The 21,755-nt window shown below is 46.5% G+C and overlaps 1 protein-coding gene across 1 annotated transcript in view; it reads right to left on the bottom strand.

Moving 5' to 3' along the window:
• BATF (basic leucine zipper ATF-like transcription factor) overlaps positions 1-20,577 on the bottom strand; it is an 80,964-nt gene extending 60,387 nt beyond the window's left edge. Inside the window, exon 1 of the mRNA XM_078662034.1 lies at positions 20,295-20,577. Within this exon, the coding sequence (XP_078518160.1) occupies positions 20,295-20,363 (69 nt within the window). The 5' untranslated portion in view covers positions 20,364-20,577. The remainder of the gene's footprint in view (positions 1-20,294) is intronic.
• Between the last annotated feature and the right edge of the window lie 1,178 nt (positions 20,578-21,755).

Here is a 21,755-nt window from a genome sequence, read left to right as displayed (position 1 = left end):
TCACCTTGTCCAAACATGTTAAAATTCAACACTCGGTCAGCTCCTGAATGCACATCTATGATAAGGCCACACTAGTGCTATGATACATGACAACAAGATCAACTGCCACACCTTCCCAGAGAATGCACTAATAACCACTGAGTAGGGTTTCTTTCCAAGTGCCAGACTCTGCCGGAGCTGACGACGGCAGAGCCGGTCTCGCTCCCAGCGTCCGCTCATCACCTGCTGGGTTTGGACAAGGCTTTCCCCTGGCACCAAGAGTTGGGCCTGCCCAGGTGTAGAGGGGTGCGGGGGGGTTGGCGATATGTAGAACTGCGCCGGGTCGGCGCGAGGGGTTTATAGTTAAGGGCATGGCAGGGGTGACTGACATGGGGGGGCCGTGAGGCGCGGACCCTTCCGGTAACATATTGGGTGCAGGGAGTGAGGGGGCCACCCTGGCCTGGCATCATGGGAGTTGAGCTGCAGTGTCCGGCAAACAGTCGGTGCGCAGCCCAGGAGTTACTGCCTGGGGAGGCTGAGTTAATTCTTCCTCCACTGCGCCGGGCTTTGCAGGCCGGGGTTGTGCCAATAGGAACTTTGCACACTGATGCATGTGGACTGTAAGCAGTCATGTAAAGAAACATTTATGTATTTTTTCATTGGTTTTAGGCATGATTTTGCGTTCTGTTCTGGTCACAAAGGATACAACTATTGATTCATGTGCATCGAAGCATCTCCGACACCATCAGTACTTCTAATTGCAGTGCAACATCTCTTCACTGCAGTCCGGCACTTCACTCAAAGTGCTGTCAGTAGCAGCACTTTCTATTGGTCAGACCACGCTGGGCACCTTTCATAAACCAATGACGGAAGACATGCGCACGCATTGCTGTTTACACTTGGTGACAGCCATGACACCAGTAGTGAGTGGGTTACTTCATTACTCTAATCAACCACGCACAGCTTCTGGTTGATATTGTGCCAATAGACATTGATGACAATCATACATGTAATGCACACTGCTGTCCACACGCCAAGTCCAACTCCGCCACAAACAGGGACGCTGCAAGCACTTTAACCTCTTCGATGCCAGGGTGTTTGGCAATTCCATTCACGATGTTTACTGAGTTCTAAACAGCCTAAATGTGGAGTTGGTGACTATGCAAGGGAGCTTATTTGTTCAGATGTTCCTGCCATTGTGTGCACTGGGTGCTTTCAAACTCTGTTTGTCATATGGTATGTCCGCTTGAGTGCGTGTATGTGTCGTCCGTGTGAAGTGAACGCATGTCAGAATCACCACCTCAGATGGTCCGATCACGGTCCTAGGTCGCTGCGAGAATGGATATGGAAGGGGCCACGAGCTCCTCTCACGGGACAGCAGAGCGAGAACCAACCACCCTCTGGTGCCCTGGGAATGATTACCATGTGACCTATGAAGAGAGTGCTGTCAGTTATCAGTTAAACGAGCATTTGAAGGTGAAAGACTATAAGCTATAGAAAGTCTTTTTTCTCTGTTTGTTGCTTGGTCCCGCTTATGCTGAAACACCGATTATGAGATGTCACTATCATATCGAACACGGAGAGACCAATCACAGGGAGGTAATGCTCTTACCCAAGCCTCCTAAATGCAGCCCTGTCACACACAGTGTAAAAAACTTACATTGACTGTACTGTTGTTGTCTTAGTGAGTACAAACAGCGGCGAGCCAAGCACGAGGTGAGGGACACGACGACTGGACACTCTCTCGTGACTCGTGGCACAACAGGCACTAGCGCGCCTGGCGCGGTGACATACCAACATCACTAGAGGAAATGGCCAATCCACTGCATGGCTTTGCATACGCCATGGTGTGATTGGCCATGCAGTGCGACATGAGCATCCACCACCACTCCACGCGCGGCGGCGGCACCATCTGTAGTCAGCGCGGTGACTCCAGCCAATGATGGCGCAGCATTAGCAGAGCTACTGCGCCAGGATTGGCTAAGAGCAGCGTTATTCCTGCCCATAATGAGACCCGGGGGCCCGGGTCCCTGCCAATGTTCGAGTTACAATTTAGGGAGGAAAGAAGCAGTACTTCGAGTGTGCATGCTTGGGTCAGTACTAAAAATTACTAGGCCTTACTTTGACATGCGCACACTCACTGCTGCAGCTGCTGGCTAAATCTCTATTCTGCTGCGCTGTCACTCACTGCCGTAGCCCCGCCCCCACAGTCCTTCCACAGTGCGATGTCCACGGTTCAGTCGGGCTTGTCCCGGCAGAGCTCTCTCCAGGCAAGTCACGAGAGAGTGCGCTCTCAGAAATAATTAAAAAAATTAAATAAGCGTGTATGAGCAGCATCAGCATGACGGTAGTCCACTTGGCTAGTGGAGCAACGCCCCAACGCCCCCAATGGACGCACCGCCGCTGGTCATAGCCCAACCAGTAAGAAGTATTGACACCATTCAAAGCGCATTTTCCTGATATTTGCATGTAACAAATGAAAAATATTAAACATATAACAATCTTTGCATGTGACTTTAGTATCTGGTGCCACTTTATAGTGTTAATCAACCAGGAAACTGTTCATACAAATTGTCTATACTTGAAAAGATACAGATTGAAAAACAAAATAATTAAATAGGCCTCAGACTCAAAACAGGACAGTGAAAAATGGAAAGTACTGTCAAACTGATTAATCAACCACCAAAAAGTGTACTGTCATCTTTACAGAAAAATGCAATAAGACATAAGGTTTGTGACGTGTCCTCGTATTCATCTATGTCTATCAAACATCAGGTTCCAGAAGCAGCTGGACTGTGAGGGCAGCTGCAGAGCACAGGCCCTTCGCCAGCACAAATACCCTAGTATTAACCAGTCACCGACCCAGCGGTCACAAATTACTGTGCAAACAAAATATAATTATATGATAAATTGAAAATAGCTGTACAGAATAGAGGAAATATGTATTAGCAAAAACAAAAAAACAAGATTTATGCGAGAGTTTCAGGTTTTGCCAACAGCATTCAATGCATGGCACGAATACCAGCCAGAAGTACTTCAATTGCCATCGTCCGGATGAGGGTAAACTAATACCATTACATTTGGCAGTGAAGCATGCAGTTTTTTTTAAATAGAGACCATTTAGGCAGCATTTTATTCCCTCTGTTGTAAAAAGCATATCTTCCTTTTTAAACTTATACAAATTATACAAATCCTGCAAAACTACGAGCGAACATTCCATCATTACAGATGTTGTGTCCCAGTAGCATGCCATTCCCTTAAAACATTTCAACAAAGGTGTTCTGAAATACAATTATGACGTGAACAAAAACAGAAAAATACTTCTATTTCAAATTAAATCAAATGTATTCACTGCCAAACTTTCCCATGGCGCTTACCTTCCTGAGGGCTTGTTATAGAATGCCAGTGTGAGTGACCCTGATATGTTCCAGGGGAGTTGTCCTGTCAGCACCGCTTCTGTCTCCTCTCTGACTACAGGCCCGAAATAATCCATTCAGACCTGTCTTCGAGTCCAGAGTTGAAGCGCTGGAGATCAAATTGCAGCCTCAATAAAGTCCCGCAGTTAGTAGCACAGGAAACCGGCACCTCCTCGAGGCTGCAAAGTGTCTTTTCAGAAGTAATTACGGCAAACTGCGCACAATCGACATTTGCTCTTCCCGCCTGCTTGCAGCCTCTACCCCACCCCTTCTCAACTCGTCATAGGGCAGGTACCACCCCCTGTGACGAATCTGGAAAGGGTGGGGTAACCATCATCTCCTCTCCCTGACTGACGTGGATTCCCGGTGCTTCAGGGCTTCAACCTGAAATGCCCGTGCCAAACTTTACCCACACGTCATCAGGGGGTGGAGACTGGAGCTCGAGTCTATGTCTTTGCCGAGCTGATGACCTCACAGACCCCAGGGATGTGAGCTCAGCCGCCCGGCAAATACATTAGACTCAGTCTCCAGGGCTCGCCGAGAGACAGAAAGTTTAGGAATGCATCGGACTGGCTGGCAGTGTGTCCGCACATCAACTGCCTTGCCCCCAACAAACGTGTGTAATTTTTTTTTATAACAGTCTTGCCTTAAAGAGTATTTTTACTTTAGCAATGCCCGACGCTGGGGGGATGAAAACAAAGGGGGCGGAGCCCCGACGCCCTTAACCAGAAACCGCCGCTGGTCAGTATACCCAACACGAAAAAAATAATTGGAGAGAGGTAGAGTACAGGGGTAGGATTCTTACTCCACGGGCACTGTTACATAAACAAAAGGAATCCTACTCACAGTGAGAAGGGAAGGGTGTCTACCACACGTGTGGGGACACACAGTGTTTTGTAAAATACCCCTCACACACCAACAGGCCCCTTGGTGTCATGCTTCATCATCGGGGTCTTCGCACCCCTCTAACGGGATGCGGCGTGCTGCGACCTACGACTACGCGGGAGCACTAGAGGTTGGACTATGTGTGGTGTGTGTGATGCAAGTGGTAGGGGTATTTAAATGTGAGTGGTGGGGTATGGTGAAGGTTTAAAAAGTGCCTGGCTCGTGGGTGTATAGGAAAAAACTTTATTCACAACCCCGGGCTGGTACTATTAAAAGAAGTGCAGAGTGAGGTAGCTAACTGTCGTGACTATGGACAGTACCTCTGGTGTGCGTCAACATGTTTCGGAGCGTGTGCTCCTTCTTCAGGACGGGGGCACAACTTCCCCACCTTACTCACGTATTTCTATAAATTGTGTAAATAACCAAAAAGTGCGAGACTATATACAGTGACTTAATACTAAAATAAAGGCTTTAATGTGTCTACAGCGGTTTGTGACCATGCATTTGCATGACCTACAAAGAGGAAAAAGAAAATGAAAATTAATATGGTTACCCTTAGTAGGGTGGCTCATACAGGTGCAGTCACCTGGAGCACCACATGGCATATTGGCCCTGTAAAGGAAAAAGACAGACAAAACACAACATAGATGAACACACAAAAAGTTTGTTTGAAGACTGTTGGTCATACTCATTGTGAAAAGATGTCTTGCTTCATGAGCATTCTGGGACGTCTGGGGTTGATTGCTATTTTTGCAATCTATAGGGACAAAGGATCGTTTTCAGTTTTTTACTCACTTTTTTGGATGGGAAATGGTGTTTCTGTTAACCAATACTCACAGACTCGGGACAAGTTCACCTCCGTGCTACCTCATACGCTGCTCCGCTGGTATTAACTAGGGATGGCTGCCGCGCGCTATTTATGCTACTATTCCTTGAATGGTTCTGTAGTCATAGGCTAATTGTCAGACATGCCTAATGCCCATACATGGGTAATCCGTTCAATTAGTAGACACACCATATATGGCATGTCCGGTGATGCGGATAGCGTAGGAGAGATGCCAGGTGTGGCTGTCAATGATTAGCGGACGCATGCGCGAAAGATCTGTGGCTTACGCATGCGTGCGGTAGCTGGGGTTTACAGTGTTCTTGTCGTTGGAGGACGCATGCGCGAAAGATCCGTGGCTTGCGCATGCGTGTGGTAGCTGGAGTTTACAGCGTTCTTGTCGTTTTGTAAGCGCATGCGCGTTTGTAAGCTGTCCCCATTCTGGAGCTGCATGCCGCGCTGTGTATTTCAAAAGGCACGCGTATTGGAATAATTCTACCAAGTGTGGTTTGGCAGTGGTGTATTTCAAAACGATCGTTATAAGAACTTGAGTAGCGATGTGAGGGCCTACAACGCGCTCTTATTTGGTAATACTATTTACAATTGGTTAAGGTTTAAAACAGCTGGACGAGAACCAAGGGGTTAAGGTGGCATGTCAGTCGGCCGCTTGGTTATTGCTAGGGGCCTATTAATTATATGGGTCGATGAATTACTGTGGGGGCTTTGTAATGAACTGGTCAGTTGGCCCCAGGGGACATCATCATTCAGACCATCGGTATGAGTGCCCTGACGGAACACCCACCATTGTTCTTTCTGGAAAAGACCCGTTTCGGATGGCAAGTGTTCGATCACAGTCCATTTTAGATCGTTCACACAGTGCTGTTTCTCCAGATAGTGTGTTGCCATTTTTGTTGTGGACTTCTTGCAGCGGACATTGCTTTTGTGTTCACCCATTCTTGTTTTTACAGGCCTCGTGGTCATGCCCACGTATTCCAAACCACATGGACATGTGATCATGTACACCACATTTTTGGTATTGCAATTTGTGAATTGTCGTTGTTCCCAAGTCGTACCATTTCTGAATGTTAAAGTGTTGCTTTTCTGCGTGAGATGACAGCTGCTGCAATTTCCACAAGGGAAATGTCCCTGTATCCCAATTGTGGTCTGTCTGGATGTGGTACTAGGTTTGGGTCTGGTGTGCACCAATAGGTCTTTGAGGTTCCTACCTCGGCTGTGTGCATGCATTGGTTTGTCCAGATTAAGACTACCACAATTCAATATCCTCCAATGTTTGTTTATAATTTTGGAAACCTCATTTGATATTGTGGAGTAAGTGGTGACACATATAGGTCTTTTTTTGTCATCAGGGGTCGGTAGTTTGTCCTCCAGGAGTGCTCCCCTATGATTGTTCTTGGCCCTTTTCATAGCTTTTTCAATGATTTTTGGGGGATATTGTCTCTGTAACAGTTTCGTTTTTAGATCACCGGCTTGTGATTTAAATTCGGTCAGTTCAGTACAGTTGCGTCTCAACCTTAAGAATTGTCCGTATGGCAAATTCTCCCTCAGATGCCTAGGATGAAAACTATCATACCTCAATAAGCAATTCCTCGCTGTAGGTTTGAAATGTGTGGTGCTCTTGAGTCTATCCCCTTCTGCATAGATATTGAGGTCGAGAAACACCATGGCCTGGTTAGAGATCGTACTTGTAAATTTCAGATACGCATTTTGATTGTTTAGCCAATTTACAAAGTCAATGGCCGTGTCTGTTTCCCCGTCCCAGATGATGAAGACGTCGTCAATATACCTTTTCCAGGTATTAATGTGGGTTCTGTATGGGTTATCTGTATGTAGTATCCTGTTTTGCTCTAGATGGTGGACATATAATCCAGCCAGACTAGGAGCAAAAGTACTGCCCATACTGGTGCCGTGGGTCTGTAAGTATATTGTCTTGTCATATTGGAAAAAGTTGTGTTGTAGTGCCAGGGAGATGCATTCAAGAACTAAGCCTCGCGGTGTTTGGTATTTCCATTGATTGGTGAACAGTACTTCCTCAATTATTTGGAGTGTCTCATCATGTGGTAGGCTAGTATATAAACTTTCCACGTCTAGGCCCAACATGAGTTGCTTCGTGGGATCAAAACTTTTATCCTCCAATAATTGTAGGACTGATTTCGTATCCTTTAAGTAGGTGTCAGTGGATTGTACCAGTGGGCGTAGGAAGGCATCCGCAAATTTAGAAAGTGGCTCAAGGATGGAGCCGATCCCTGATACTATGGGTCTCCCAGGTGGGTTGTTGATGTTTTTATGGATCTTTGGAATGCAGTAAAAGTATGGGATTCGTGGTGAGGGTTGTTGTAAAAATTCTGCTTCTTTTTTTTGCTTAGCCAATTGTGGGCTAGACCTCCAATCCTGATGCGTAATTTTTCTGTAGGATCCTCCAAAAGGACCCTGTAATTCCGTGTATACACAGAATTACAGGGTCCTTTTGGAGGATCCTACAGAAAAATTACGCATCAGGATTGGAGGTATGGTAGAGGAGGGTCTAGCCCACAATTGGCTAAGCAAAAAAGAAGCAGAATTTTTACAACAACCCTCACCACGAATCCCATACTTTTACTGCATTCCAAAGATCCATAAAAACATCAACAACCCACCTGGGAGACCCATAGTATCAGGGATCGGCTCCATCCTTGAGCCACTTTCTAAATTTGCGGATGCCTTCCTACGCCCACTGGTACAATCCACGGACACCTACTTAAAGGATACGAAATCAGTCCTACAATTATTGGAGGATAAAAGTTTTGATCCCACGAAGCAACTCATGTTGGGCCTAGACGTGGAAAGTTTATATACTAGCCTACCACATGATGAGACACTCCAAATAATTGAGGAAGTACTGTTCACCAATCAATGGAAATACCAAACACCGCGAGGCTTAGTTCTTGAATGCATCTCCCTGGCACTACAACACAACTTTTTCCAATATGACAAGACAATATACTTACAGACCCACGGCACCAGTATGGGCAGTACTTTTGCTCCTAGTCTGGCTGGATTATATGTCCACCATCTAGAGCAAAACAGGATACTACATACAGATAACCCATACAGAACCCACATTAATACCTGGAAAAGGTATATTGACGACGTCTTCATCATCTGGGACGGGGAAACAGACACGGCCATTGACTTTGTAAATTGGCTAAACAATCAAAATGCGTATCTGAAATTTACAAGTACGATCTCTAACCAGGTCATGGTGTTTCTCGACCTCAATATCTATGCAGAAGGGGATAGACTCAAGAGCACCACACATTTCAAACCTACAGCGAGGAATTGCTTATTGAGGTATGATAGTTTTCATCCTAGGCATCTGAGGGAGAATTTGCCATACGGACAATTCTTAAGGTTGAGACGCAACTGTACTGAACTGACCGAATTTAAATCACAAGCCGGTGATCTAAAAACGAAACTGTTACAGAGACAATATCCCCCAAAAATCATTGAAAAAGCTATGAAAAGGGCCAAGAACAATCAAGGGGAGCACTCCTGGAGGACAAACTACCGACCCCTGATGACAAAAAAAGACCTATATGTGTCACCACTTACTCCACAATATCAAATGAGGTTTCCAAAATTATAAACAAACATTGGAGGATATTGAATTGTGGTAGTCTTAATCTGACAAACCAATGTATGCACACCGCCGAGGTAGGAACCTCAAAGACCTATTGGTGCACACCAGACCCAAACCTAGTACCACATCCAGACAGACCACAATTGGGATACAGGGACATTTCCCTTGTGGAAATTGCAGCAGCTGTCATCTCACGCAGAAAAGCAACACCTTAACATTCAGAAATGGTACGACTTGGGAACAACGACAATTCACAAATTGCAATACCAAAAATGTGGTGTACATGATCACATGTCCATGTGGTTTGGAATACGTGGGCATGACCACGAGGCCTGTAAAAACAAGAATGGGTGAACACAAAAGCAATGTCCGCTGCAAGAAGTCCACAACAAAAATGGCAACACACTATCTGGAGAAACAGCACTGTGTGAACGATCTAAAATGGACTGTGATCGAACACTTGCCATCCGAAACGGGTCTTTTCCAGAAAGAACAACGTTGGGTGTTCCGTCTGGGCACTCATACCGATGGTCTGAATGATGATGTCCCCTGGGGCCAACTGACCAGTTAATTACAAAGCCCCCACAGTAATTCATCGACCCATATAATTAATAGGCCCCTAGCAATAACCAAGCGGCCGACTGACATGCCACCTTAACCCCTTGGTTCTCGTCCAGCTATTTTAAACCTTAACCAATTGTAAATAGTATTACCAAATAAGAGCGCGTTGTAGGCCCTCACATCGTTACTCAAGTTCTTATAACGATCGTTTTGAAATACACCACTGCCAAACCACACTTGGTAGAATTATTCCAATACGCGTGCCTTTTGAAATACACAGCGCGGCATGCAGCTCCAGAATGGGGACAGCTTACAAACGCGCATGCGCTTACAAAATGACAAGAACGCTGTAAACTCCAGCTACCGCACGCATGCGAAGCCACGGATCTTTCGCGCATGCGTCCTCCAACGACAAGAACACTGTAAACCCCAGCTACCGCACGCATGCGCAAGCCACAGATCTTTTGCGCATGCGTCCGCTAATCATTGACAGCCACACCTGGCATCTCTCCTACGCTATCCGCATCACCGGACATACCATATATGGTGTGTCTACTAATTGAACGGATTACCCATGTATGGGCATTAGGCATGTCCGACAATTAGCCTATGACTACAGAACCATTCAAGGAATGGTAGCATAAATAGCGCGCGGCAGCCATCCCTAGTTAATACCAGCGGAGCAGCGTATGGGGTAGCACGGAGGCGAACTTGTCCCGAGTCTGTGAGTATTGGTTAACAGAAACACCCTTTCCCATCCAAAAAAGTGAGTAAAAAACTGAAAACGATCCTTTGTCCCTATAGATTGCAAAAATAGCAATCAACCCGAGACGTCCCAGAATGCTCATGAAGCAAGACATCTTTTCACAATGAGTATGACCAACAGTCTTCAAACAAACTTTTTGTGTGTTCATCTATGTTGTGTTTTGTCTGTCTTTTTCCTTTACAGGGCCAATATGCCATGTGGTGCTCCAGGTGACTGCACCTGTATGAGCCACCCTACTAAGGGTAACCATATTAATTTCCATTTTCTTTTTCCTCTTTGTAGGTCATGCAAATGCATGGTCACAAACCGCTGTAGACACATTAAAGCCTTTATTTTAGTATTAAGTCACTGTATATAGTCTCGCACTTTTTGGTTATTTACACAATTTATAGAAATACGTGAGTAAGGTGGGGAAGTTGTGCCCCCGTCCTGAAGAAGGAGCACACGCTCCGAAACATGTTGACGCACACCAGAGGTAGTGTCCATAGTCACGACAGTTAGCTACCTCACTCTGCACTTCTTTTAATAGTACCAGCCCGGGGTTGTGAATAAAGTTTTTTCCTATACACCCACGAGCCAGGTACTTTTTAAACCTTCTTTGTGCAAAGGTATCTACCCAGGCAGAAAAATAGGACTGAAAGCTGGCTATCGAAAAGAACACATATTCATGAGTAACTCATAAAACAAGCAATGGACTGAAATGATATCAAAAAGGGTTGATTTTTAATATAAAAAAGGATATGTGGATACATATGATTCAGTAAAAAATAATTACATGATGTGGATAAACATGACTTATTCTAACACTAGATCACAAACAAACATGTAAATATTCATAAAAAATTGAATGGACGACTTTTTCTTTAAAAATAATTTCTCTAGTACAGAAAGTATCTAAGGCTGTGTGTCAACGCGTTTCGACAAAAAACATTTGTCTTCATCAGGACAGTTCGGTATCAGCCAATTCATCTAAAAAAAGATAAGACAAAATCACAAACAGTTCACAGTACATTGCAAGTCCTACTATTTACATATACAAAAATTGCTTCAGTTTGCAGAAAAAAAGATTTTTTTCTTTTTTCTTTTTTTTAAAAGCTTTCTTTTTCTTTAACAAAACCAGACTTATATCAAATTTGATATAAGTCTGGTTTTGTTAAAGAAAAAGAAAGCTTTTTGATATCATTTCAGTCCATTGCTTGTTTTATGAGTTACTCATGAATATGTGTTCTTTTCGATAGCCAGCTTTCAGTCCTATTTTTCTGCCTGGGTAGATACCTTTGCACAAAACTGTTTTCCCTGACCCAGGAGTACGATCCAAATCAGGGGGTCCTTGTTACTTACAAATACTTTTTAAACCTTCACCATACCCCACCACTCACATTTAAATACCCCTACCACTTGCATCACACACACCACACATAGTCCAACCTATAGTGCTCCCGCGTAGTCGTAGGTCGCAGCACGCCGCATCCCGTTAGAGGGGTGCGAAGACGCCGATGATGAAGCATGACACCAAGGGGCCTGTTGGTGTGTGAGGGGTATTTTACAAAACACTGTGTGTCCCCACACTTGTGGTAGACACCCTTCCCTTCTCACTGTGAGTAGGATTCCTTTTGTTTATGTAACAGTATACCCAACACCACAGCACTCTCTCAGGCAGTATACCTAACACAGCACACTCACAGGCAGTATACCCAACACCACAGAACTCTCACTGGCAGTATACCCAGCAACACAGCACTCTCACAGACAGTATACCCAACACCACAGAACTCACACAGGCAGTATACCGAACACCACAGAACTCTCACTGGCAGTATACCCAGCAACACAGCACTCTCACAGGCAGTATACCCAACACCACAGAACTCACACAGGCAGTATACCCAACACCACAGAACTCTCACTGGCAGTATACCCAGCAACACAGCACTCTCACAGGCAGTACCCAACACCACAGCACTCACACAGGCAGTATACCCAACACCACATAACTCTCACAGGCAGTATACCCAACACCACAGAACTCTCACTGGCAGTATACCCAGCAACACAGCATTCTCACAGGCAGTATACCCAACACTACAGCACTCTCACAGGCAGTATACCCAACACCCCAGCACTCTCACAGGCAGTATACCCAACACCACAGCACTCTCACAGGCAGTATACCCAACACCCCAGCACTCTCTCAGGCAGTATACCCAACACCACAGCACTCTCACAGGCAGTATACCCAACACCGCAGCAATCTCACAGGCAGTATACCCAACACCGCAGCACTCTCACAGGCAGTATACCCAACACCGCAGCACTCTCTCAGGCAGTATACCCAACACCACAGCACTCTCACAGGCAGTATACCCAACAACGCAGCACTCTCACAGGCAGTATACCCAACACCACAGCACTCTCACGGGCAGTATACCCAACAACACAGCACTCTCACAGGCAGTATACCCAGCACTCTCAGAGGCAGTATACCCAACACAGAGAGTGAGGGGGGCTTGCACAGCTGGTTTAATCAAATGATTCTCCTGTGTTAATGATTTGTAGCGTGCTGGGGAGAAATCGCTGTCTGGTCCACACAGCGTAAATGATGCTCAAACTTTTTCAAAGCTGCCCCTGCCTCGGGGCAGGCTTCTCCTAGCACTGAAAATAGACTATCAAGTCTTGTTCACTTTCAATGTTTTTAATAAAGTTCTTTCAAAGAGTTTTTTCAAAATCTTAATTTGTGGTTCAACACATTATTTTCATGGTTGCCAAAGCTGTATGCTGTATCGTAACCAAAGTCTGTTCAGCATAGGTTGTAAATCACTTCATAATAACAAATCCCAATGCATTTCGGGCTATGGGGGAGCCCTTCGTCCGGGGGTTACTCTACAAGAAGGAAAGAGATGGATAATCACTACGGGGTCGATGTATAATGTATAACATGTGACGGTGACTGAATAAGATTAACATGCTGTGGTAGAGATTTGTGAATATGATGTTGGTGTTGTGACTTAAAGGGGTAGAGCTAGACCGTGTATAGTGCTCCGCACATGAACGTGTGATAAGTAAAAAGTAAAAACCGAAGTAAAAAACCGGATCCTTACTGTGATCGGTGTGAATGTGGGGTGATTACGAGTGCTCGAATTGTTAAAACATGGGGTGATTCCAAGTGCTCAAATTATTAAAACATAGGTGCAGGTTTTCCCACTTGTGAAAAAACAAACGGATGCGTGGACTCACGGTTAACCGTCGCTGTATAGTCCGGTTACCTGTGAATACACAGGGAACCCGAACTTAGAATAAAAAACGGATGGACAAAACAGTAAGGGTTGTGCCCTAACATCGGTTAAGTAACTTACTTAAATCAGCCTCTGTGGAGTTTTGTGTCTGTTAGTCCCTGCGTACGGCGTTGCGAGTGCTTCAAGGCGGTATGCCGGGTGATAACTGCGCATCTAGCAGTGTAAACATAAAAGACGGGCTAGAACCCAAGGTAATGGGTGCCATCTTGGAGTGGTGAAAAATAGTCCGTGTGCGGTGTGAATCTGTGCTAAGAACATCATACAAGTTGTGAATCATGTTCTGAACATTCCCTGGTGTAAATACAATAAACAATACACAATCCTATCTGATAATCATAATGATTTGGTGTGAACGTAGGTGCCCAATCAAACCAAACATACAGAATTATACATCATATCATTAAAAATGGTGCATAGCAAAAATGTTCATTATTTGTAATGTAGTTAAAGATAACATAGGAATTCCATCCTATCGTTTAACCCGTTCGGCTGCATCGTGGCCATATAGCGGATCCAGTAATTTTCTCGTTTAAGGAGAGTGTTCTTGTTATGTCTGGTGGGTTTGATTTGTTCCAGAATCAAGTATTTCAACTGGGCTACAGAATGATTTTTTTCAACGTAATGCGCTGCCACGGTGGATTTAACATTTTTGGTGCAGATGTTGCTTTTATGTTCCAATATGCGAACACAAATCTTTCTTTCTGTGTGGCCTATGTAACATAGGCCACATGGGCATTTGAGCATATAGATTACGTTGGCAGAATTGCATGTGGCATTAACTTTTAATTTCACTTTGTGTCCTTTCATCGGATGGTTGGTGTAGTTACCTGGTATGGCATTGTTGCAATTGCTGCAATTATTCCATAGTATGTCAAACGGCTGACAAAGGGGGAGCATTAGTAATAATGGACTCTACTTACTATCATGAACAAATGATACAACACACATCTGACAACAACACATACGCTCCTCTTCCAAAAGACCCGACAAATGAATACGCAGCAATTCTTAAAGCTATCTTACAACAAGCATTTGACAACGGCACCATTAATGATAGAGCAAGACGTTACTTAACACCTAATAACCCTTCAGCACCAAGGATGTATCTGGTGCCCAAGATTCACAAGCACCCAACCCGACCACCGTCCCATAGTATCGACGAAAAGAAGCATCCATGAGACGACTGGTAGATTCATCAACAAATATCTCCAAACGTTTGTATTGGAGGCTGAGTCTTACATCCGTGACACTACAGATTTCCTGGTGAAACTAAACAGGAGCATCAATACACTAGGAGAACAAGAACTGATACTTTGCACAGTGGATGTGTGTTCACTGTACACGTCTATACCCCATGATCTAGGAATAGAGGCAGTAGAGAAAGCTCTCATTGGATCCACCTTGGATGCGGACCTCCAGACATTTTTAATGGAACTCTTAATATTCACGCTTTACCATAGCTACTTAACGACAAGTGGTTTCACCAACTATGTGGCACGTCCATGGGAAATTGTGCAGTATATCCAACAACACAGCACTCTCACAGGCAGTATCCCCAACACAACAACACTCTCACTGTCAGTATACCGAACACTGCAGCACTGTCACTTTCACAGTATAGCCAACACCCCACACTCTCACTCTCACAGTCAGTATACCCAACGCCACAGCACTCTCACTCTCACAGTCAGTATACCTAACACCCCAGCACTCTCAGGCTCACAGTCAGCATACCTAACACCGCAGCACTCTCAGGCCCACAGTCAGTATACCTAACACCACAGCACTCTCACAGTCAGCATACCTAACACTGCACCACTCTCAGTCAGTATACCCAACACCACAGCACTCTCACAGTCAGTATACCCAACACCGCAGCACTGTCACTCTCACAGTATAGCCAACACCCCAGCACTCTCACTCTCACAGTCAGTATATCTGCGACCGCAGCACTCTCACTCACAGTCAGTATATCTACCACTGCAGCACTCTCACTCTGACAGTAAGTATACCTAACACCACAGCACTCTCTCGCTTGCAGTCGGTGTATCTGACACCAGAGTGCTCCCACTCTCATTGACATTCTAGCAAACACGGAGCACTCTCACTCGAGCAGTCAGCGTATCTTACAATGGGGCACTATGTCTGCGACTTAGTCATGATATCTTGCACTCTCTCTTGCTGTTAGTATATCTTACACTGTGCTCCTCTTGTTACACAAGTGGGAGAGGTGTGGCGCCGCGGCCAGGGCGACTGACGCTGGAATCTGGGGATCAGGGTTCGATCCCCGGCTCCGGTGGCAGGTTAGCCCAGCACCATGTGACTCTGGGCAATAGCTTGCTTAATCTCCCCGACGGCCCCCAGCGCCTAGAGACCCTTACGGGTGATTGTGCGCTTTACAAATGTGGATTATTATATTATTATATATTACACAGTCTGTATATCTTACACAGTGGCATGCTCACTTTCACACAGTTCATATATATCTTACACTGTTACAATCTCACAAAGTCAGTATGTGTTATATTAGGGCACTCTCACCGCTGTAATTTGTGTAACACCTGAGCATGCGCACTGTTTACACGGTTTTTATATACAATAACGTGTCACAATCACTATTACAGCTAGTGTACCTTACATGGAGGCTCACCTTCACTGCTCCAGTCATTACACTTTAAACTGTGGCGCGCGCACCGCAGGCCCTCATTATGAGTTTTGCGCATTTGGTTTCGGGAATAGTGGAGGGCTAGGATTCCTGCACCAAAATTCACAGAATACTGTTTTTTGGATGGAATGGGGAATAACCACATGGATCCAGAAATACCAGATCCTTTGTTATGACAGGTTCTGTGGGTCTGGACCGAACATTATCGGGTCTGGGGTTTTAGAACCTGAAACTTCTGGGCCCTGAGAGACTGGAAATTGCGGATGTGAAATGTCACCTGGAATTATATATTGAAATATATAGAAATGCCATGTACAAACTCACACACATATATTATCACACTGGGTGAAATTCCACGACTTGCAAGGAGGGCTTTAGTTGATCTAAAACGGTGAATCACTCACTGTTATACAGATAATATATATATAGCATTGGCCCATACTCACTCAGTATATTTTATCTTGGGGCGCTCTACCTGTTACAGATTGTATATCTAGCATTGGCCCATACTCACTCAGTATATTTTATACCGGGGAACTCTAACTGTTGCAGATTGTATATCTAGCATTGGCCCACTCTCACTCAGTATATTTTATACCGGGGCGCTCTAACTGTTACAGATTGTATATCTAGCATTGGCCCACTCTCACTCAGTATATTTTATACCGGGGAGCTCTAACTGTTACAGATTTTATATCTAGCATTGGCCCACTCTCACTCAGTGTATTTTATACCGGGGTGCTCTAACTGCTAATACCCGAGCATGTTCACCCTTACACAGTCAGTATACATTACACAGTGGCAGAGTGGTAGCTGTTGCTGGCCTTTTTGTTGCGAGATGGAGTGAAGTAGTATTTGTCTTCCCTGTTTGTCAGGAGATGGAATGAAGTATAGTGTCTGTCACTGGATGCAGTGAAGTAATGTTGGTTGCGGCCTGTTGGTAGTGGGATGAGGTGGAGCAGTACCTGCTTGTCGCTGGACAGAGTGAAGTAGAGTTTGTTGCTGCCTGTTACTCTTCGGGTGTGTTAGAAGTGGTACCTTCTGGTCGCTGGATGGAGTGAAGTAGTGCTTGATCTTGTCTTTTTGTCGCTGGACGGAGTGAAGTGTAGTGTCTGCTTTGCTGCTGCCTAATTCTCTCAGGGCGGTGATAAGCGGTACCTGCTGGTCGCTAGATAGAGTGAAGTGGTGTTTGCTCTTGCCTGTTTGTCGCGGGGTGGAGTGAAGTAGTGTTTGCTCTTGCCTATTTGCCGCGGGGTGGAGTGAAGTAGTGTTTGATCTTGCCTGTTTGTCGGTAGGGATAGAGTGAAGTAGCATTTGCTCTTGCCTGTTTGTCGCTGGATGGAGTGAAGTAGCGTTTGCTCTTGCCTGTTTGTCGCTGGATGGAGTGAAGTAGTGTTTGCTCTTGCCTGTTTGTCGCTGGATGGAGTGAAGTAGCGTTTGCTCTTGCTTGTTTGTCGCTGGATGGAGTGAAGTAGCGTTTGCTCTTGCCTGTTTGTCGCGGGGTGGAGTGAAGTAGTGTTTGCTCTTGCCTGTTTGTCGCTGGATGGAGTGAAGTAGCGTTTGCTCTTGCCTGTTTGTCGCTGGATGGAGTGAAGTAGCGTTTGCCCTTGCCTGTTTGTCGCTGGATGGAGTGAAGTACTGTTCGCTCTTGCCTGTTTGTCGCTGGGGGATGGAGTGAAGTCGTCTTTGCTCTTGCCTGTTTGTCGCTGGATGGAGTGAAGTAGTGTTTGCTCTTGCCTGTTTGTTGCTGGATGGAGAGAAGTAGTGTTTGCTCTTGCCTGTTTGTCGCTGGATGGAGTGAAGTAGTGTTTGCTCTTGCCTGTTTGTCGCTGGATGGAGAGAAGTAGTGTTTGCTCTTGCCTGTTTGTCGCTGGATGGAGTGAAGTAGTGTTTGCTCTTGCCTGTTTGTCGCTGGATGGAGTGAAGTAGCGTTTGCTCTTGCTTGTTTGTCGTTGGATGGAGTGAAGTAGCGTTTGCTCTTGCCTGTTTGTCGATGGATGGAGTGAAGTAGCCTTTGCCCTTGCCTGTTTGTCGCTGGATGGAGTGAAGTACTGTTCGCTCTTGCCTGTTTGTCGCTGGGGGATGGAGTGAAGTAGCGTTTGCTCTTGCCTGTTTGTCGCGGGGTGGAGTGAAGTAGTGTTTGCTCTTGCCTGTTTGTCGCTGGATGGAGTGAAGTACTGTTCGCTCTTGCCTGTTTGTCACTGGGGGATGGAGTGAAGTAGCGTTTGCTCTTGCCTGTTTGTCGCTGGATGGAGTGAGGTAGTGTTTGCTCTTGCCTGTGTGTCGCTGGATGGAGTGAAGTAGTGTTTGCTCTTGCCTGTTTGTCGCTGGATGGAGTGAAGTAGCGTTTGCCATTGCCTGTTTGTCGCTGGATGAAGTGAAGTACTGTTCGCTCTTGCCTGTTTGTCGCTGGATGGAGTGAAGTAGCGTTTGCCCTTGCCTGTTTGTCGCTGGATGGAGTGAAGTACTGTTCGCTCTTGCCTGTTTGTCGCTGAGGGATGGAGTGAAGTAGTGTTTGCTCTTGCCTGTTTGTCGCTGGATGGAGTGACGTAGTGTTTGCTCTTGCCTGTTTGTCGCTGGATGGAGAGAAGTAGTGTTTGCTCTTGCCTGTTTGTCGCTGGATGGAGTGAAGTAGTGTTTGCTCTTGCCTGTTTGTCGCTGGATGGAGTGAAGTAGTGTTTGCTCTTGCCTGTTTGTCGCTGGATGGAGTGAAGTAGTGTGTGTTCTAGCCTGTTTGTAGCGGGGTGGAGTGAAGTAGTGTTTGCTCTTGCCTGTTTGTCGATGGACGGAGTGAAGTAGTGCTTGCTCTTGCCTGTTTGTCGCTGGATGGAGTATAGTAGTGTTTGCTCTTGCCTGTTTGTCGCGGGGTGGAGTGAAGTAGTGTTTTCTCTTGCCTGTTTGTCGCTGGTGGAGTGAAGTAGTGTTTGCTCTTGCCTGTTTGTCGCTGGATGGAGTATAGTAGTGTTTGCTCTTGCCTGTTTGTCGCGGGGTGGAGTGAAGTAGTGTTTGCTCTTGCCTGTTTGTCGTTGAATGGAGTGAAGTAGTGTTTGCTCTTGCCTGTTAGTCGCTGGATGGAGTGAAGTAGTGTTTGCTCTTGCCTGTTTGTCGATGGACGGAGTGAAGTAGTGCTTGCTCTTGCCTGTTTGTCGCTGGATGGAGTATAGTAGTGTTTGCTCTTGCCTGTTTGTCGCGGGGTGGAGTGAAGTAGTGTTTGCTCTTGCCTGTTTGTCGCTGGTGGAGTGAAGTAGTGTTTGCTCTTGCCTGTTTGTCGCTGGATGGAGTATAGTAGTGTTTGCTCTTGCCTGTTTGTCGCTGGATGGAGTGAAGTAGCGTTTGCCCTTGCCTGTTTGTCGCTGGATGGAGTGAAGTACTGTTCGCTCTTGCCTGTTTGTCGCTGAGGGATGGAGTGAAGTAGTGTTTGCTCTTGCCTGTTGGTCACTGGATTGAGTGACGTAGTGTTTGCTCTTGCCTGTTTGTCGCTGGATGGAGAGAAGTAGTGTTTGCTCTTGCCTGTTTGTCGCTGGATGGAGTGAAGTAGTGTTTGCTCTTGCCTTTTTGTCGCTGGATGGAGTGAAGTAGTGTTTGCTCTTGCCTGTTTGTCGCTGGATGGAGTGAAGTAGTGTGTGTTCTAGCCTGTTTGTAGCGGGGTGGAGTGAAGTAGTGTTTGCTCTTGCCTGTTTGTCGATGGACGGAGTGAAGTAGTGCTTGCTCTTGCCTGTTTGTCGCTGGATGGAGTATAGTAGTGTTTGCTCTTGCCTGTTTGTCGCGGGGTGGAGTGAAGTAGTGTTTGCTCTTGCCTGTTTGTCGCGGGGTGGAGTGAAGTAGTGTTTGCTCTTGCCTGTTTGTCGCTGGATGGAGTATAGTAGTGTTTGCTCTTGCCTGTTTGTCGCGGGGTGGAGTGAAGTAGTGTTTGCTCTTGCCTGTTTGTCGCTGGATGGAGTATAGTAGTGTTTGCTCTTGCCTGTTTGTCGCGGGGTGGAGTGAAGTAGTGTTTGCTCTTGCCTGTTTGTCGCAGGGTGGAGTGAAGTAGTGTTTGTTCTGGCCTGTTTGTCGCTGGATGGAGTGAAGTAGTGTTTGCTCTTGCCTGTTTGTCGCTGGCCGGGGCGAGTCAGGTCGTTTCTCGATGGAGTTGACCTGTTTGTACCTGACAGAGTGAAGGACGAGGCGCGTGGTGCCTGTTTGTCACTGGGCGGGGTGATTCAGGGAGCTGACCTACTTGTACCTGTCAGGGTGAGGAAGTGTCTGTTTCTGGGAGGTGGCGCGCGGTACCTGTCTGTGGCTGGGTCCGGGGGAGCTGCTGCTGTAGCTCTGGTCGTTACTGTCCGAGTCCTGGGGCATGCCTCTCGGCCTCTCCCTTTCACGTGCCGGGCTGTCTGACTGCAGCGGTGTCTCTTTCTCTGTCCGCCGCGCTCCGACCGCGTCTCTTTCAGCAGCCAGCGGTTTCTTCGCCGGGACAGACTCCCCTCCTGCCCCTGATCACCTCCTCCTGTCTCCGCACACCACCGGCTCTCCCTGGACTCTCCGTGAGCCCTCTGATTCTTCTCACCTCTGCCCTTCTCTGCCCTCTGACTCCCCCGTGCCTCCTCTACACCTGTCTGGCTCTGCCCTATTTTGACCCCTTAATCTCCTGCTCTGTCTTTGGATTGACTGTCCCTCTGGCTTTTTCTTACCCCTCTGTCCTTCTCTGCTCCTCCCTTACTGTCCCCGCTCTGCCAGTGGTCGTCTAACTACCCCCTGCCTCCTTCTACCTCTCTCTGACCCTGTTCTTCTGCCCTCTTCTCTGACTGCCCCCCTTTCTCTGCCCTTCTCTGCCCTCCTACTCCCCCCGCTCTGCCTGTGGTTCTCTGACTGCCCCCCTGTCTCTGCCCTTCTCTGCCCTCTCACCACTCTGTCTCTGATCTGACTACCCCTCTTTCTCTGCCCTTCTACAATCCCCGCTCTGCCTGTGGTTCTCTGACTGCCCCTCTGTCTCTGCCCTTCTCTGCCCTCTCACTCTCCCCGCTCTGTCTCTGGAGTCTGGTCTGACTGCCCCGCTCGTTCCTCTTGACTCTCTCTGACTCTGCCCGCAGCTCTCTCTGCCCCTCTGTCTCTGCCCTCTCACTCTCCCCGCTCTGTCTCTGGTCTCTCACCCTCCTCCTGCCACTCTCTGGCTCTGCCCCGCAGCGCTCTCTGCCTCTCTGTCTCTCCCTATCTGCTGTCGATATCTCGCTCTGTTTCGGTGACATCTTTCGCTATGCTTGGGGGCCGATGTGGTTTCTGGTAAAGCGGCGCCGAGAACCATGAAACTGGAAGTCACGTGGGTTGGAAACTTTCCGCACTGAAAGAAAAAAATGGTTAAAAATGTTGACGCACAAGAGACTGAGCGCTGCGAAATATCCCCCGAAAAACCCCAAACACTTGTAGAAAAGCAACCAAAAACACCAGCCTGGCGAGAAAAACCCACAGGCAGCCGGTAAAGCACCGAGCAAACAAATTTGGCAAACGAAACTACGTCACTTGTAGGATTAAAGGGAGTTGAGTTTAAAATGAAAATGTACTAATCGGCATCAGTTACGACTTGTACAGCAGTTAGCTTCAACGATATATAGTTATACGGGTATAAATTAAACATTCAGCACGGTAGTCCAGGAAAAAACATGCCAGTTTGGGTCACACCATCTCAGTACCAGGTGTTATTACACAAAGTACTAAACACCCTGAGGATTATAAACAATTAGAAAACAACATCAA

Source organism: Lissotriton helveticus, chromosome 9 (assembly GCF_964261635.1).
Source record: "Lissotriton helveticus chromosome 9, aLisHel1.1, whole genome shotgun sequence".
NCBI classification, from domain to species: Eukaryota; Metazoa; Chordata; class Amphibia; order Caudata; family Salamandridae; genus Lissotriton; species Lissotriton helveticus.
Note: the sequence above shows the minus strand (reverse complement) of the source record. Positions and strands in the feature narration are given on the sequence as shown.